Consider the following 17,968-nt stretch of genomic DNA (forward strand, 5'->3'; position numbering starts at 1 on the left):
TGTTTCGTGGTATCGCAAAATAAACTGTTTACGGCTATATTTTTTCATTATTTTGATGGTCACTGTAGTGGCTATATTAATTTCTTAAAGTTCTCTCTTTCTCTTATATTTAATATAACCACACTACAGACAAGCGCTTGTTTTTATGCGTTGTTGTTATTTCCACATAAACCTTTCACAATAAAGCTCAAGATCCTCAAGACTTTTCAAAATACACAGAATCATGTGAAAGATCTAGAGCAGGGGTCCCCAATCTCAGTCCACGAGGGCCGGTGTACATGCAGGTTTTAGATCTCACCCTGGGTCAACACACCTGAATCACATGATTAGTTCATTACCGGGCCTCTGGAGAACTTCAAGACACGTTGAAAAGGTAATTTATCCATTTAAATCAGCTGTGATGCATCAAGGACACATCTAAAACCTGCAGGGACACCAGCCCTCGTGGACTGAGATTGGGGACCCCTGATCTAGAGTATTTGCGGATAAGAAGCAAAAAAGAGCCGTCAGGTGCTAAAAAGTAAACCTTAGACTCAAACAGAATAGGCTTTCCCCCGCAGCACGCTGTGTAATAAATACTCACAAAGAAAATGGCGGCCGTTACAATCTATGTCTAAAAATGTATAATTTCATGCATCGGTTAAAACACTCGACGCCCAGCTGGAAACACTTCCCGCAAGACGAGCTGCCCGAGATTCACAGAATTTACAGAAAATGTTACATTTTTGTGATTTATATCGTTATCGGACGATATATGTCTTAATATCGGGATATGAGATTTTGGTCATATCGCACAGCCCTACTTGCTTATAGAATCTGCTTTAAAATGCGGGATGAAAACGTTCAAATAAAAAAAAGTCTCTGTGGCGTCTGACCCTCTCGGCTGCATTATAGGTGGGAAGTGTTATCTTGGCTCCAGCGGGAACGTCATTGTAGAGTTGGGTAAGGCAAAGTCCCTAATTAGCTTTGTTCTCATTTAGTCTACAACGCTATCTCCCCTCAGACAGACAAATACACACATTTTCAAACACATATACACACATATAGACAGCAATGCAGAGAGAGGCGAGAGAGACCACCCCACAGCCCCTGAGATCTGGCCCTTCTTCTCTATTCCTCTTTCAATTAACCCTCTTCCTCCATCCTCTATCCGTTCATCTTTTTCTCTCGGCCTTTATCTCTCCTTCACTCTCTGTCTGAGCGTTCCCTATTCACAATCTTTAAAGTTTAGTCTAATTCAGTTTCATCTCCCATTCACTCTGTCAAAAAGGCAGGCAAAGAGCAGACCCATTAAAACAGGCTTAATGGAAGACTGTTGAACAGGCAGACAGGATTCAACAGCTTTTAGACCTAATTATTTCCTGCCCATCGTTGTAACGCTCGTTCTGCAGTTATACTGTATGGGCGTCACTGGCTGCTGGGGACAGACCTCTGTTCTTTTTTTGGATTTTCTTCATCTAAACCTTCCCCCTCTTTTCATATCTTGCTCTCCATCAATTTTCACTCTGCTTAAATTGCTTTACACTTATTGTCATTAAGTGTTCATTAAGAGGTGGGCTAAAGAGTTTTTGTTTTGTTTTTAATTGTTTGCTTATGACTCTATTTCAAGGCGGGGCGAAAAAGATGGAGTTGTCCTTGTAAATGAACAAAAGATGCTTGCTGACAAAGAATGGCAGCTGCCTTTGGTTTGTGCTGTGATCTTTAGCAGCTACATAAAGTGGCTCCGAAGTGAAAACAAAAGATGCTGTTGGCAACAGGAGACGGGCAACAGAGAGCGCTGCTCTCAGCCAGTGAAAACTGCATTTGACCTGGTCGCTGGAGAGCAAGAAAAACAGTTCGATGCCTTCTCTGCATAATGACCTGAAGAAGGCCTTAATATCAAATGACTGTTCTTTTTTTATGAGTCAAGATCAGATGCAGTAAAGTCAGCTGGCTGGAATGTTTTATTCAGCTCTTCTGATGAGTCATGGGGGACATGGCAGATAATCACAAGACCACAACCTAAAGCTTCAGAGTGTGAAAAACTGAGGGCAAGTTGTCAAATGCTAGTAGAGACATCTCTTCTTACATCCATGTGTGGCACATCTTCATTCACGCTCACACATACTCCTTCAACAAAGGGTGTCACTGTACTGGCATCAGCAGCTAGTGTCATTGCCTTGAGGTTAAAGCAGATAAGAGAGGATTAGCATTCATTACTCCACGGAGTGATGATACACCCACTGCAAGCACACACAAAATGATGCACAGGCATTCTTAAAGCACACACACTCGAGGAGCGTAGCCAAATGCTTTTCTCCAAAGATTATATTAATAATAGAAGGGAAGTACAAAGGAAACAACAGTAATACAGCATGTAATCCTTTGTATCATCAACAACTGCAGAGCTGGAAATCCTTAAACTGAAGCCTTTGGGATACATGACGAGTTTTGGCATTGTTGGGGGAAAAGAAAAAGAAAATAAGCACAACAGTAAAAAGGAATTAGCTATTCAGTGCAAGATTCTTCTATTTCCATGATGGTTTCATGATGAAGTTACCCGTTTCCCATGTGCACTACCCAAGAGCACTCAGAACAAAAGTAAGAATTGTTTAAAAAAACAGATAGATAGGCGTCTTTCCCCCCCTCAGAATCTTGTCTTCTCTACAGGAAAGGAGCATTCAGCACAGAGTGTCTTTTTCCTGTAAAGAGCCAAAAGGGAGCAAAAGTAAAAGACGGACAGAAAGAATAGAAACAAAGACTGAGATGGAGTCACGGGTTAAGGATGTATTCTGTTGGGGTGATATATCATGTAGAAAAGCATGACACAATGTGTCTTAATTCTCTCCCTCACACACTGTGCACAGCAGAGCAAAGGGCCATCACCCCCCTCCGTCTTCACATAGTGCCTTCCGGCTGCACACTCATCCACATCGATCCACATTGATCAAAGTCGGCTTGTACCACTTCAGCAAAGAGCGGGGAAACGCTGGACAGGGTGATCACCTTCTCTAAGCCTCTCTCACAATGGACTCATCTTGTCAGAGCTGCCACTGCCACGTATTGTATCCCGCTGTAGTCGCAACACGTAATGTTGTCCATCCACAAAGCCAATTAGAAAGAAAAAAGTATGAACAAATTCTAAAACTGAACAGAATTTATAGAGGAGCTTACATGAAAAAGCTTGCTTGAGAAAATAAGGATCTGACTGCACTCTAGATGTCATTCAGATCAAATATTTGTGAGGACATGTAGTCCAGTCTAGACTTAAAATACCAGCAGGGAAGCTGCGGTGGTAGACACTGCGGTGACAGACAGCAAGCTGTCGGCAGACCCAACACAACACAGCTGCTGTAGCCCTTCTGATGGCTGAGCCTGATACCGATGTAATCCAGTTAAAGCCTCCTGAAGAATCACAATGTCTAACAGCAAGCCCTGCAACATGCACTATAACAATAAAGGGATATTACAGACATTCTTCAATATTGCACATGCCGAAGAGCTGGCTGGCACCACTCCCGTTCACTTCCGCACTCCCTTTCTCTGTTATTACTTTCCTTCCATCTACACACCATCTTCCTGCACTTCCCTTTTCTCGACCTGTCCATCATTGTCCATGTGACATAATTTGATTTCTGTCCATCACTCTTTCATTGTCTTTCACTTTATTTCGTTGCTACACAGTCTCTTTTCCTTTCTGACGCCACCCTCGTGCCTCATCTGTGTCTCTGCAGGGATTACACTCTCGGTGTCTTTTATGTCACGATGATGCAACTGGTGATGCAGACATTTTCTGCAAATGACACCATCTCATTGCGTCATCTCACCTTGTTCTATTTGTCACTGTTTACTTGTTTTATTTCATTTCATGTGTTCATTTGCTCAGGTTTGCATGAGTTGCATGTTTCCGGGTGGGTTTTACAGGTAGTCTTTGTAGGAAGAAAAGGAGAGAAGAGCCGTGCTGAAAGCAGCCAAACATCCGCTCCATAATGGTCATGAAGGATCAATACTGCATGGCGACAAAGTGCTGATAAACAGTGTGGTTTCTGTTAATTAGCACTTCTCTAACGATCTCTCTCTCTCTCACACATTTTCTCCTCCTCTTTTCCCTACTCTTTCACTTTCTGTACTTCCCTCCCACCCTCTTCATTCCCTTCCATTAAAACCCTTTGTTTCTCTGACTTGATCGCTTGGTCACTCCTCTAAGTCTGCTGACGCTGTCCTCCCAACCAACACTCTATCTCCGAGCAAAGAAAACAAAGTGAGGGGAGGAATCCGAGTTCTTTTCACAAGCGTGATGAATATCCCACTCCTGTGTTTGTGGCTGACAGCTCTCAAGGATGAGATTTAATGAAGCTCTCATCCAACTCTGATTATTTTCTAATTAAAGGAAGGAGTGATGAGGGCAATGAGTAAATTCATGAATGCATGTTTATAAATGCGAGGCAAAAAAACCCCAAAAAACAAAACGACAAATACGCCAATGACAGATGCCAAAGACAGTAATCACACTCAGCTGAATCTTGTTTACTGCGCTCCATTGGGAATGGAGGTCATTTGGCAGGAATACATGATCGTAGCACAGAAGTATGTTTAACATGTTCAGCAAAATGCGCATGCAGCTGCTGTAAGTATTTTTTCTTACTTGCATTAATCCGGCTGGACTTCATGGCTAAGAAACTGGATATCTGCAAACATTTTTTTTAGGATGCTCGGGAGTTAGGAAACTTTAGAGGCAGTTTTTCATACCTCTTGTATTTTGCCATTCAGTTCTTATAGTTATTTGTCAAATGTGTTGCTTAGTTGGCCTTTTCAGAAGGTGAAAAAATAAAACCCTAATTAATATCTATGCTGTTTAGAGTAAATGTGTTTAAAAGTCGTTGTTGTATTTCAGAACTGAAGGTTGTACAGAGAGCGCAGCTAAGGTTTGGTTCTGCTAAGAGTAGTCAGTGTGGACTCGAGTCACATGACTTGGACTCGAGTCAGACTCGAGTCATTAATTTTATGACTTTAGACTTGACTTGAAAAAATGTTCTAAGACTTGTGACTTGACTTGGACTTTTACACCAATGACTTGGGACTTGAATTGGACTTGAACCGGTTTACTTGAAAAGACTTGATATTTTACCCCAAATATAAAATTTAACACGCATATTATATAGAGATTGAAAATGTAACGTCATTCACGGGTAGAACCGCAAAGGATTCTGGGAACTCGTGGCAAGCGGTACTAGCGCACGCAGGCTTTCAATTAAAATCAGTTATACAGCGATAAAAAAGAAACACAAAAATGTCAAGAAGCTGTTGTATTATTAACTGCAATAGCCGGTCGCATGACAGCCACGGGAAGCCGACGGGTAAAGAGATCGGTTGTTATCGGATTACGTCGTTGAAGAGAAATTGTTCAAGCCATGTTTCCGAAGTAATAAAGAGGCGACTGGATTGCAGCCATTCAAAGACCAATTATAACGTCCCAGAACACTCCAGCTCACAGGTTAGTCTGCTCCAAGCATTTACACACAGGTCAGTCTGCTGTTGTAGTTAATGCGTCATTTTTCTTAACATAATTGGTGATATAGGTTACAAGCAAGTCTGGCGCTGAACAGAAATTGTCGCGCTATGCTCCTTTATTTATTGTGTTTATTGTGCATAAATAGTGAATTGTCCTGTCACAATATTGCGTTTCGCTTCTGTTATTATGGTACATTGACAAAAACATACTTTTATTCACAGGATAAAACTGTTGTTTTGTATCACTAATTGCCCAGTACGATTACAGCATACAGTATTATTGTCACTGCTACATTTCTGTGATGCTACCAGAAATTATTTCCACTGCTAATTAATTACCGTTGAGCTCAAAGGTTATATTAATAAACGGTTAACGAATGTGTATTTATGACGACGATTTGTGAGACTGGTAAACTTATGATACGTACGATGGTCTTTCGTTCTACACGGTGCATTTCAAGGTCCTGCACCCATCCGTCGGTAAACTGTACCTGGGCTTGTTGCAGTGACCGGAAGTTACTAAACTTCATGAGTGTATGCACTCACTCCAAGAACCGTATGATTATAAATATGCATATAAATATGCTACGATGAGATAGCTGACTTCATCTAACTAGCAAATGTTTTCCAGGCTACGTTGGTGATGCAGTTTTTTTTTTAAATGATATTTTTAAAAAAAATATCATTTATTTATGTATGATATTTTTGTCATGCGATTTTAAAGCCGGTCCTACAAGCGCATCCAAGAATAACATGCAGCTTATCTCAGAACTGTCGGTGAAAATTATTCTTGGAGCTAGGTTTAATTGAGCTGCATTTTAAAGAGGTGCAATTTCACAATTTGTGTATATTTTCTAAGTTCACTATTTTGTCATGTGTTGAGAAAAACACAGATTTAAAAATTACATGGTCTAATATTTACATTTAGCATATAACTGCAACATGCTTTTTTTGGGGGGGGGTTTTTTAAGACTCGAAAGGACTTGAAATTCAAAATTTCAGACTTGTGACTTTACTTGGACTTTTACACCAGTGACTTGAGACTCGACTCTGACTTGCCTGACATTACTTGAGACTTACTTGAGACTTGCAAAACAATGACTTGGTCCCACCTCTGAGAGTAGTCACCAAGCGTAGCTGGTCAGTAAATCCCTTCAAAATATCAGGCTTAACCATTTCTAATTTAATATGTCTTCACATTAAGGATGTTAACCATTAGGGTTTTTTTGTCAAATGTTTGTGAAGATAATAATAATATGAATAACAATCAAAAAATACCTTTTTAATGAGTAATGCATATGTTGTTTTTATAAGTTATTTTTTTGATATCAACACTGATTGTTAGGATCTGAGGTTTGCTTACACAAATACATTTCTTGTCTTTCAGCGAGGCTTTGAAGTTTTTAGCAATTAGCCTAATTAGCCAAGACACTGTTTTGTTTTCATCCTGTAATCAAATGAGTCTATACTCCCTAAGCGTAACAATAAGAGAGCAACAGTATGCAGTATGGGCTCGATGTTAACACCAGCTGTTTAGAAGTAAAATGTTAATAATGACAATGATCCCAAACATAATGCCATGCATGCATGCTTGCAAACCTTGATAGAAAAACATATAACGGAACACTATGAGTTACGGATTGGCCTCCCCAGAACCTCAACATTATTGAAGCACTGTGGGATCATCTTGACCCTAGAATGAAATAAGAGGCAGCCAACATCCAAAGAGGAGTTTTGAATGTCCTTCAAGAAGCCTGGAAAATGAGAAAGCTTTGCTAAAAGAGTTCAGGATGTGTTAACTACTACACAACTGGAGAATAAAACTGTTCACACCAAATATTGACTTGTTAAAATTGTATAACCTCTGTTTTTGCCTTATATACTATGTCTTAATCTGTGTTTTTACATGTTTCATGTGACCCGGGAGCAGCTAAAAGCAGTTTGTTTCAATCACTGCACCTATTTCTCATTGTCCTGGAAAATGCACAGTACTGTAGATGAAAAACAATTTTCAAAGACACAACAGTTTGTCGTGTGGAGACATTCATTTCAATCCAGTTTGGTTTCACACAACACCACAACTATCAGCCTCTTATTGGAAGCAGTGCTGCAGACTGCCCGCACAACACGTCTGCCTTTGTTTCCACTTTGATCATCCATGATTCTAATTTCTCTGTTCCAATGCGTTGTGATTTGCGAGCTATCCTGCCGTGGCTTCCATGACGACACATAATCGCTTCAAAATGTCCAATGACACAACAGCGTGCGACTTGCCCAGCCTCCAGTTTCCTGCCTGCTCTAGCCTGCAATATCATTAACCAGGCACCAAAGCCACTCTATCGTGATCACCTACCTGAGGTGAATACTTATTATTTTTCAGGACCCTTTGTGCTTTACTGAGATCAGCGAGTGTGCTTGTGTCATTGTGTGAGTGGGTGTCTGCAGGCGAGAGTAAGTCTTTGTTGCTCATGTCAGTTTGTGTGTTTATGTGTTGGAACCTGAAAGTGAATGATTACACTTCAGAAGAGCTACTGCACGATGCCCGCACTGGTGCGATCGGATGAAGAGTGCGGGGTCAGTGACGGATAGAGAGAAGCGGAGATGGAGCAAAGACGGGGGTAGGCAGAATTACGGTGCAGCCAATCGACAGAAGCAGGAAAATAAGTTGGCAGATGACTCTCTGTCCTGGGGTGAATTAATGTTCTGTTGCTTCCACTCTCCATTTACTTCACCCTCCACCCCCGTACACCTTACTTGTCTGCAGTCTAATTTAAATGTTTGTTTTATTACATTAACCTGAAAGAATTACAAATGGAGAGCTTTGAAAGGAGCCCGAAGATAGCGAGAGGTGAGGTCAAAAAAGGGGAGGAGGTGGAGGCGGAGGAGGGACAGCGATCAGCACACGCGGAGAAAGGCGATGAGTTAGTTTGGTGAGACGGGGGACGGGGATGGGGGGAGTCGAGACAGGCTAACAGGAATGGATCGCGCCATAACTGATTAGATATTCTATCCACAACAGCACTAGCAGCAGGAGCAGCAATAGCAATGGGACATCACGACTCAGCACGCAGATATCCTGATATTACCTTCAGACTCTCTAAATGTCCAGGGCCCTCCAGTTTGTTAAGAAAACACATGCAGAAGTAAGCATACGCAAGAATGACACACATATTTGTAGAGAAATACGCACAGAAAGCTCACAAGTTGAAAAATGAAGGGTACCAAAAGGTGAAAGAGGGAAGTTTCCATGAGCTGGGAGGCTATCCCTGAATGCCCTTGTATATATTTTGGCTCTGGTGTTGTTGTGTCATGTCTCCATGCTGATGCAGCATGTTTCTGTCGGAGTACGTTTCCTTTTCAAAGAGTTCTTATTCAATATACTGCATCCCTCTGTGGACTACACACTAACACACACTCACAGCTCTACTTCTGTTTTCTGCCAGGCTCTGATCTCAATATATATTGCCTAGCCTATTCTGCTGTTATCTGTTCTCGGTGCTTTCCTCTCGCCCGCTCTTGCTCACCCCTTACATTTTTGAAAACGTTTTCAAGGACTTTGAGGTATACAGTATAGCTATGTAGGTCACTATACCTTCCCAATGCTGCTGGCTTGTGTGTCTCCGCAATGTGGCGATGTATGTGTGACTGTTGAGTGTAGCTTTTAAACACTGATCACTGCGACAGGGACACCAGGTGATCATTGCGTAAATATATTTGTATATCGCAAACTAAGCATACAGTATTGATTCAAACACTTTACAACACAAATACATCAGCGTTGTTGGTTCAGAGGATAATGAGTTTACCAAAGCTGAAAAGTGGGGGTTTTTTTTCCCTCTGACTATCTTGCATGAATTATTAAGGTCCTTTGGGCAACTTTAAACAAACATAATAATACTCCATCTTATTTGATTAGAATGTGCCTCTTAGTCCCCACCAGTTGGTACATCAAAGTCTGTTTTTTTAAGTAAGGATTCAGCAGAAATAAGACCTTGTTGTAGACTACAGCCACATCCCAGCGACTCTGATAACAGCTGACCTTTTTTTAATTTTAACATGAGCGTCTGTGGGGGTTTTTCAGTGCCTACGAAGCTTTTGCTTTTTACAAGAAAATATTGTAATAACCTCACTTGTTGCTTGCGCCACTCTATCACTTCCTTAATGCACTTGAACAGGCACTCTGGTGTTTATGGCGGTAATAACACACATCACCATTGGTGTGATGATTGCAAGGGATTCTCTGTGTTATTGCAATAATACAGTCACCATATCTCAAGTACACGTGGAATCACTGGTATAATCTTGAATGCAAAATGTGTGCGTGGAACATTTAATTTGCTTAAACAGTGGCAGGACTTTATTAAGCTCAGACAATAACAGCACATTTACAGGCCAAACTTTCAGTTAAGAACTTGGCTGCGTTGGGTCTGACAAACAGCATCTTGGAAAATATACTTCATGCTCTGCTGAATGAAAAGATCCAGGAAGGAACGGCACTTGTATGCTCAGCTGTAGGCCGTCCGGTTCTCCGGTGCTTTATGTGACACATCACTGGGGTTTGGCTCGAGTGTGAAATGAACATCCCCTGGATTGCCAAATATAAATATGTCCTTACCTAATAAAAGTCAGACCCCACACTGGCCATAAAACTTGGGACAAAGGGATTGCAGGACTTCAAACAGTGTTTGATCTTTCATTGCTGAACTTTCTCTTCGTCTATGTTAGTTTTCTTTTGCCTTTTTCTTTCTGGCAACTATAGTTTTGAACACAATGAGCAAGTCAAATTAAATCAAACCAGCGCCCCTCTATAAACACATTCTTTATAAGATGTTTTTTCTGGCTTTGTACAAAGAGGCAGAATTGAAACCCCTGCTGCCTGATTGGTTAATTACCATAAATCCTCTAACAGCCCATTATTCAACATTACATCAGAACAAAATTGCTGACAGACTGTTAAAATTGTGATATACTATATTTACACCATACGTTTGACCAACTTGAATGTAGGCCACCAAAATACTTGTAGCTCAGTGTAACATGCAAGTATTTTTACTTAACCAAAACTATTAATAATAAAAAGAAAAATATTAAATTGTGCAAGAAAAAGAGAACAACTTGACAGCACGCACTGCTGTTTTTCACATTTATTCACCACATTCAGGACACAATGCCCTTGAAGTTTACTCAGTGAAAAGGTGAGGAACAATTACAAATACACTCAATATAAATATAACTTTTTCTCTTCATAATCTTTCATGTAACATTTTTTTTCTGCCAAACCTCAAGTTCCACCAGCATAAATAAGAGAAGGGCAGAGAAAATGCATTACTTATACAACATTTAATGCTCCCTTCTTATCACAGAATTTCCTTTAAAAACTACTAATATATGTCTGTGAGGACTTTGAAGTTTGTGTGTGTGTGTTTGTGTAATGTTGTTTTCTTTGAAACAAATAATTTGATCATCCTCAGCGGGCTTGTTAGAATTCATGTTAATACGGAATAACAATATATTCCGTACAAGATGAAAAAAATCTTCGTAGTGAAATTGTGATTATAAAAACTCCCGCTCCCCAAAGAGCAAAACTAAACTTCCTCATGTTTCCTGTTAAAATAATGTATTTTTAAGAATAGAACACATTTTCAACAATGTATCATTTTGTAACTTTGAAAGTAGCTATTCAACACACACAAGCTTTAAAGGGTTCTAAACTTCTTATAGAAAAAAGAAGTTTTAATGAGAAAAAATTGCTGAGGAAGTCAACTCGCTGTCAGATAATTTTAGCACAGTCATCAGTAGCCAGTCGGAACCCCTTTGGCTTTTTTGGCTCACTCTCACCTGTTTCCCATCACAGTCCAATGGTAAGTTTATTGTATTTCGTCAGCTTAAATGCCCCCAGATTTGCTTTTTATTCACTTGCAGTGAAACCAGCTTTCTGTCCAGCTGCTAATAGCAACAAGCTGTTGAATTCCTTCAGCAGGAGACAAAAGGAAGAGCATATCCCACTGTTTTCCATTCTCTCAAACAGTTACAAAAATACATTGTTTGTTCAAATCTTCTGAAACGGACTCTTTAGCACACGTGAGTACATCCTGATCTGGCATCTCTTTCTGTTTAAATGTAAATAATTTTAAGAGTAGAGATTATACAAGGTCACTCCAATGCCATGACATCTAAAGGGGAATTTCTGCACCAGGACATGGCATCAAGCTACTTCTGTGCTTGGCAGGCTGAACGGAGAAATTTTTCAATACGACACAACTGCACGCAAAGTCAAAAGTGAACACCAACTCACAGAAACTCACTGTTAAAAATGAGAACTCGGGTTGTAGACACGTCTGGTTCATTTGGAAAAACTTGAAAAAATGACCTACGTATTAGAGAAGAGTTTTGAGTATTTGAACAAAGTGGTAGATGCTGTTTGATTTATTATCGTAGACAACCTCTAAACAGAATGACGGCTGAAAACATTTGAAGACTGGTAAAGAAGCAATGCATTACATTATCAGTACTTCTTCCAATGGCAAATTAAAACTAAATAAAATCATTTTGAAGTTGTGCTGTGTACCTAGACAGATTCCTCATGTCTTTGTAAACATCGTATTCTTCGTTACTTGAGTCCAGGCCATGAGGGTCAGTCTCACTGTAATATTGGCCAATCATAAAGAGCCTCTGCCTCATTTCCTGTCTGCTTTTATCAGTCCATCCTCTGTTATACGCCCCGTAAATGGAACTTTCCACCATATTCACCACTGACAAAAACCTATTTTTGTGACATTGCTGAATGGCTGAACGAAGTTTGGGTATAAATAGGTATAAATAAAGGTATTATCATAAGAGACCAACTGGTAAGAATTCACAAGGCTCTGATGTGAAAATAAAATGTGCATTTACGGAATCTGAGAAAGACTTGATTCAATACATAAAGAAGATAAAATTAAGGAAGCTATCCATGCGTCTTTCTATTTCTCCTGCTACAAGTCCTCCTTTCCTTTGCTAGCCTGCATTGTAAAAGCACCGAAGGGCAGGTGGTGTGAAAAATTATCCAGGGGTGGGAAGCCACGTTTAGCACCATCCATCCCTTTACTCCTATTTTTCTATCCACATTCTCCTGCCTGTCCTTCCCTTATCCCCTTGCCCCTTCTCCATGCCTGGCTATGTATTATGAATTCATCTGCAGATAAAGCAGATCTATCATTCTGTCATGAAGGCAGGGAAGGGAGGTAGACTGTGGAATGCCCTGGCACTGAGAGCAGGGAAGGGCTGTGTGCATAGTGCTATGCTTCCTTGCGCATTCCCTGCTGCGCCTGCTCTTGCCCTCTCCAGCTCTGTCTGTCTGTCTGTTCTCATGATCCATACAAGGCCCCAGCTGCCCCCCTTATCCATTCTTGCCTTACCTGCACCAACTAAACCCACACAAGCCACCTTAGCTTCAGCCAAACAGCCCATAACTGTAATAACACAGTGCCTGGCTTAACAAGAAATCCATCCCCAGGTATAAACCAAGGCCTGCACTGCTTGACTAACTCTCAGCTCAAGTCTCCAGTTACACAGAATAACACCCTGCTTGCCAATCAGATAGGGGACAAATTACAAGACGTGCACAAGAGAGTACACAGAGCTCTAGGATCCAGAACGATTGTGCCCACTGGAGCCAAAATATAGAGATGTATCTCACCGATAGCTCTGCATTCAGCACATATAAAACATATGAAGTAATGAGAAAGCAGTTAGAGGCATGTGTGTGCATGTTGTACATTTGTCTTGTGTTTATCCCGTGTACGTTCACTTTTATGATCTTTCGATGCAAAACCTCTCAGCCATCATGTTTGGCTCTCAGCCATTGGACAGCCTTTACACCCAATCTCGTTAATGTTGATCAAATAAAAAATGAACTGCATATTCGATGTGTATGAGTGTTTATAACATTTTGCAGCATCAAATTTAAGAATACATCCATCCAATTTTCTTAACCGATTGAATTCCTATCCCAGCTGTCATTGGGGTAGAGCGTGGATAGAAACAATCATTCGCTCTCACAGTCACACTTAGAATCATATTTAACCTAACATGTTTTTTGACTGCAAGGGGAAGAACCCAGCAAACCGGCAGAACCAAACCCAGGACGTTCTTGCTTTGAGACGGTGCTAATCACTGCACTGCTGTTCCACCTACATATGTGTGTTATCAAAATTTACCTCCTTGACTGTCTTATTTTCTCTTCTTTTTCTTTAACTAAGTTCACACCTGACTTTGTCTCCTTTATATCAAAAGAAAAATGCCTGAATTAAATTACGTCAGCATCTCCTTATCAAATTAATAACATCTGAGATATCAAAATGTTTATGTTGGCATTTGTTCCCCTAGAGTATCTGCATTTCAATATACAGAGTATAATGTCAGGATGAGGTGTTTATTCTTTAACTATGCTAACACTATGGTGGTAGGGTAAGTTTTGTGTCTTCTTAGTGATTTCCTCCAGAATCACCAAGAAGCAGATGTTTCTAGTTTGGACTGAACATTGTTTAGACTGATTTTGTTCTATTTGTAAAAGTATTAACATTCCCATCAGTCTCAGCTAAACTTTGTGTTTAGCTGGCAAACATTTGTATGCTAACATGCCAAACAATGATGGGGGCAGCTGTAAAGCAGACACATTAAACATTATCACTAATCTTAGCATGGCTCTAGATTCAGTTCTGCTCAAAACTGGCTCAAAATCAGAAAACTCTCCAACCACAGTGGTTAGCTGCCGTGAGCTAACACTCATGAGTCAAGATGCAAAACCTCTCCAATGTCTCCAGTCGCCAGAATCAAACCTTTGTCCTCTGTCCACCTTTCGTACCACTTACACTGACAACAAAAGCAGTTAAGCTTATTGCAAAATGTATTAAATAAAATTGGTTGAAAGCCTATAAACAGATTTGGTGACAAGCTACACTGCGACATAAATATCTGTGTCATTTCTTCTGGAAGTTTTAATCAAAACTTTACTCGCGCCTAGGGCGTTTTAATCTCTTTTAAGCATTGGATAAATAATTCTCGCCCCATTTATTATACCTTAATATATGTATTTGTGTTTTCTTCACAACATCTCAGCTCAGTCCATTTTCCTCCCTCTTTCCATCCACTCTGCCGTTTGATTTTTCTTCCCCTGTCTCGGAGAGAGGAGTTGCATAGTGGGAGTGTGTTGTCTCAGTGCCAGGGCAAAAATAGACAGTAAATTACAGAGCCTTCTGAGAACACCCCACTGTGCTGCATGACCTCAAAATAACACACACAGACATATACCCACAGACTTACATACAAACGTGAATTACACAGTATGCTGTCCTACTTCTCTATTTCCCATGCAGCCCGTTGATGTGACGATCACACAAAATCCTTTGCAACTTTGTGCCAACCAACAGTCCTGCACCAGAGTTATGTGCCTGCAAAGGAAACTCTGAGTCTGATTCACAGATGTTAATGCGATTATGGCCTCATCTCAGCTTACCCTGACACACAAACATACTTTTAAAAGTATTTATGCAGATCTATATACATTCTATTGCCAAAGTATAACCAAATGTAGTCATAAGAAGCACAGCAATAAAATAATATTTTGTGTCGATTTTGTAGACGAGTTAAACAAACTGATAAATTCTCAGACCACCCTTGTCAGCAGCATAAGCTCAAAAATAAAAATAAAAACTCCACAAAAACAAAAAAACAGGGCAGTGCTGATTGAACATCACAGGTGTTTGTCATACTCACCTTGAGAGAGTCAAAACAGGCAATGACTCTGCCATTTTCCACTTGACAGCTCTTGGCAGGGTGGGCGAACTTGCACTCACTGTCTGGTCGTGAACAAGTTCCTCTCTGGAATTCCCGACAAACCTCCAGTGTCAGCCACTTTGTGTCCCGGATCGGTGTCACATTCACCGCCATTTTAAACCAGGAAGGAGGGGTCGATTAAGAGTAATAGATATCCAGCAAATGCAGTTATGTCTATTTCTGTATGTTTCTAATAACACTGAGGCAAATGATGAGAAAGTACAAATAAAGGACATGGGAAAAAGGCAGACTTTACAGGTTTTCTCCCCAGGGTCTGACTCTGAATTTAAGCCTAAGAGGCCTTGCTGTCGTCTACCACCTGTGGCCCATCCTAAGAGTTTGTTTGGGGCTCCTTCAGCACCTGTCACCCAGGGCTTAGGCTGCTGACAGCCAGAGAGACCTGCTTTGTAATCGCTCTCTTTCAAACACCCACACCATGCACACCAGTTCTCCCTGTGCCTTGCTTGCTCCTCAGCTGAACTGTCAGGTGAGATGAATGGCAAAACACATTATCGATCGAGTTGGCCCATGATGAAAAGATGCATGGCTGGAGGAGAGAAGAAAGCAGGAGAGGAGGAGGAGGGGGAGAGGGGCCGGTGGAGGGGAGAGCAAAGAGACAATCTTCTTCTGCTAAAACGAGCTGATAAAAACGCTGTGTCTTCAGTATCGGCCTCTGTCTGCGGAGAAAGGTGGCGTGTTTGACTTCCACAGAGGAGGGCTGAGTGGCATGGGTGGAGAGAGGTCTGGCTGGCAGACAGAGGAAGGGATGGAGGGGAGGAGGGAGGTGTCAGTGATGTGGAGACAGCCTCAGCGGACGAGGCTGGCAATCATGGCAGTCCTGGTGCTCGTGGTGTGGCTGGCAGCTCCAGCAGACATGGACAGGCGCAGAGGCACAGGTGGCTTCAGCGGAGCCAAACAGCCACAGGGGTCAGCGAATGAAGGCACTTCTCTCTGTGGAGAAGGAGGGAAGAGTATCAGGGTAACAGCGCTTATTGCACATACATGCTCACAAACACAAGGCTAATACTCTTCCTCTCAAACACACACAATTGGATTCAGACACAAAGCCTCATTTGAACTTGCCTCCCATTCATTTTGTCGCGCACGCTCTCCCACAGTAGCTCTCGCAGACACTACCAGGCTCTCAGCTGGAAAATCAAACACCACATTGCTAACAGGAAAGCTCAGCAAAGCTCAAGCATTCAGGCACAGACAATTTATTTCAAAAGTCGACCATGAAGAAGAGAGAGGGGGGAGACAGAAAGTGGAAGAGGGACAATTATGTTATGCATCTTTGTCTGCATCAGTATTAATTAACATTTAGAATTAGCGCCATAAACAAACAGAAAATAATGAATGACAAGTGAACAATAACAAGACAATACAAAGAAAAAAAAGAAACACAATAAACAAAAATCAAGTAACTATACTCTAAAATACTGCAGCCAGTATTTACACGCAGCTAATGGCGAGCACTCAAGTATCAAAGTATTGATTTGTGATTTAACAATCGGCCCATCCCCAGTAAGATTAAAAGTAGCCTATCAGCAAGCTAGACGGTCCCAGCGTCACTGCTGGAAGGTTGCCGGGTAGGACAAACGAGGCAATGACTTGATAAAGGTCGCTACAGAAGAGGGAAATATTTGGGACGTGCTTCTTTGTTTTACTTTTGTTAGACTCTTTTCTGCGATAGTTAAAGCATTTCATCTGAGAAAAAGTGGTTGCTGAAAGAACATGACTGTCCCTCAAATCTCCAACAGCTTACAGGAAGTGCCCAAAAACCGACATCCCACCAGTGATTACATCACTTCTAAGTCTCCCACACTTTAAGAGATGAAATATTTCTGTGACAGTGCTATCATGAAACAGTGGTATGATGTTTATATAAAGCATCCAACTCGATAGGAGTCCTCTGGTAACTTCAAAATGACCTTATTTAGAGTGACCTCTCAGTCAATCTCACCGTGGCCTGTGATTCACACAGAGGCTCTATTCCTAAATATGTATTCCTGGTATTAGGTAACACCTCTTTAACTCCAAAACATGGTATAGTTTCAGTGGGGTTAAATTAGCATTTAAAGTGTGTAGAGGAAGAAAACTAAGTCAGAAAAAAACCAAGCAAATCAACTCACCAAAGTCTGTGTGGATAGATATCAAGTCTTAAGCATGACTTTAAAACTTACTCTCAGGTGGTTGTATTAAATCAAAGCATTTATCTCACTGGGCTGTCACAAAAAAACCCTTAATGATGCCAGATATTTAACAGTAGAGGAGCATCAAGGACCAACTTTTTTCAGATTTTTAATCAGTAGTCTAGCAATGTGGCCAAGAGTTAAAAATGACAGTTTGAAGAAAAATGAAGAGGTACATGACTTAGGAAGGGAAAAAGCATAATAAAATGAAAGTACTTGGTCAAGCATTGATTGCTCCTATTTGGGCCAGTCACTTCGTGAACTACTTTTTCAGCCCAAAGCTGATATTTTGGGCAGCGCGGATATGTGCAAGTGGCAGCAGAGTGAATAGAGAGATGACTACTGCTTGCCAAAATTAGTCTTCTACATCACCCACTCTTTCTTCCTGACCTTTCTGGTATCAACATATATTCAAACATTGTTTTTATTTATGCTGAAATCTCTAAGACACACATGTCAAGATGTGAGTC

At 41.0% G+C, this 17,968-nt stretch overlaps 2 protein-coding genes across 4 annotated transcripts in view; one reads left to right on the forward strand and one right to left on the reverse strand.

The window, feature by feature from the left end:
* The window catches only part of LOC308401812 (muscleblind-like protein 1), a 68,333-nt gene that overhangs the window by 29,048 nt on the left and 21,317 nt on the right, over positions 1-17,968 (reverse strand). For all 3 annotated transcript variants that reach the window (XM_080890246.1, XM_080890247.1, XM_080890248.1), the window contains one exon: positions 15,247-16,257. In XM_080890246.1, coding sequence (XP_080746372.1) covers positions 15,247-15,420 — 174 coding nt within the window. In that variant the 5' untranslated portion in view covers positions 15,421-16,257. The remainder of the gene's footprint in view (positions 1-15,246; positions 16,258-17,968) is intronic.
* The window catches only part of LOC308401559 (succinate receptor 1-like), a gene marked incomplete at both ends in the record, with an annotated part of 53,692 nt that continues 51,466 nt past the window's right edge, over positions 15,743-17,968 (forward strand). The window contains 2 exon segments of the mRNA XM_080889833.1: positions 15,743-15,793; positions 15,971-16,285. Of these exon segments, the coding sequence (XP_080745959.1) occupies positions 15,743-15,793; positions 15,971-16,285 (366 nt within the window).

This window comes from Rhamphochromis sp. 'chilingali', assembly GCF_963969265.1.
Source record: "Rhamphochromis sp. 'chilingali' genome assembly, chromosome: 8".
Lineage (NCBI taxonomy): Eukaryota > Metazoa > Chordata > Actinopteri > Cichliformes > Cichlidae > Rhamphochromis > Rhamphochromis sp. 'chilingali'.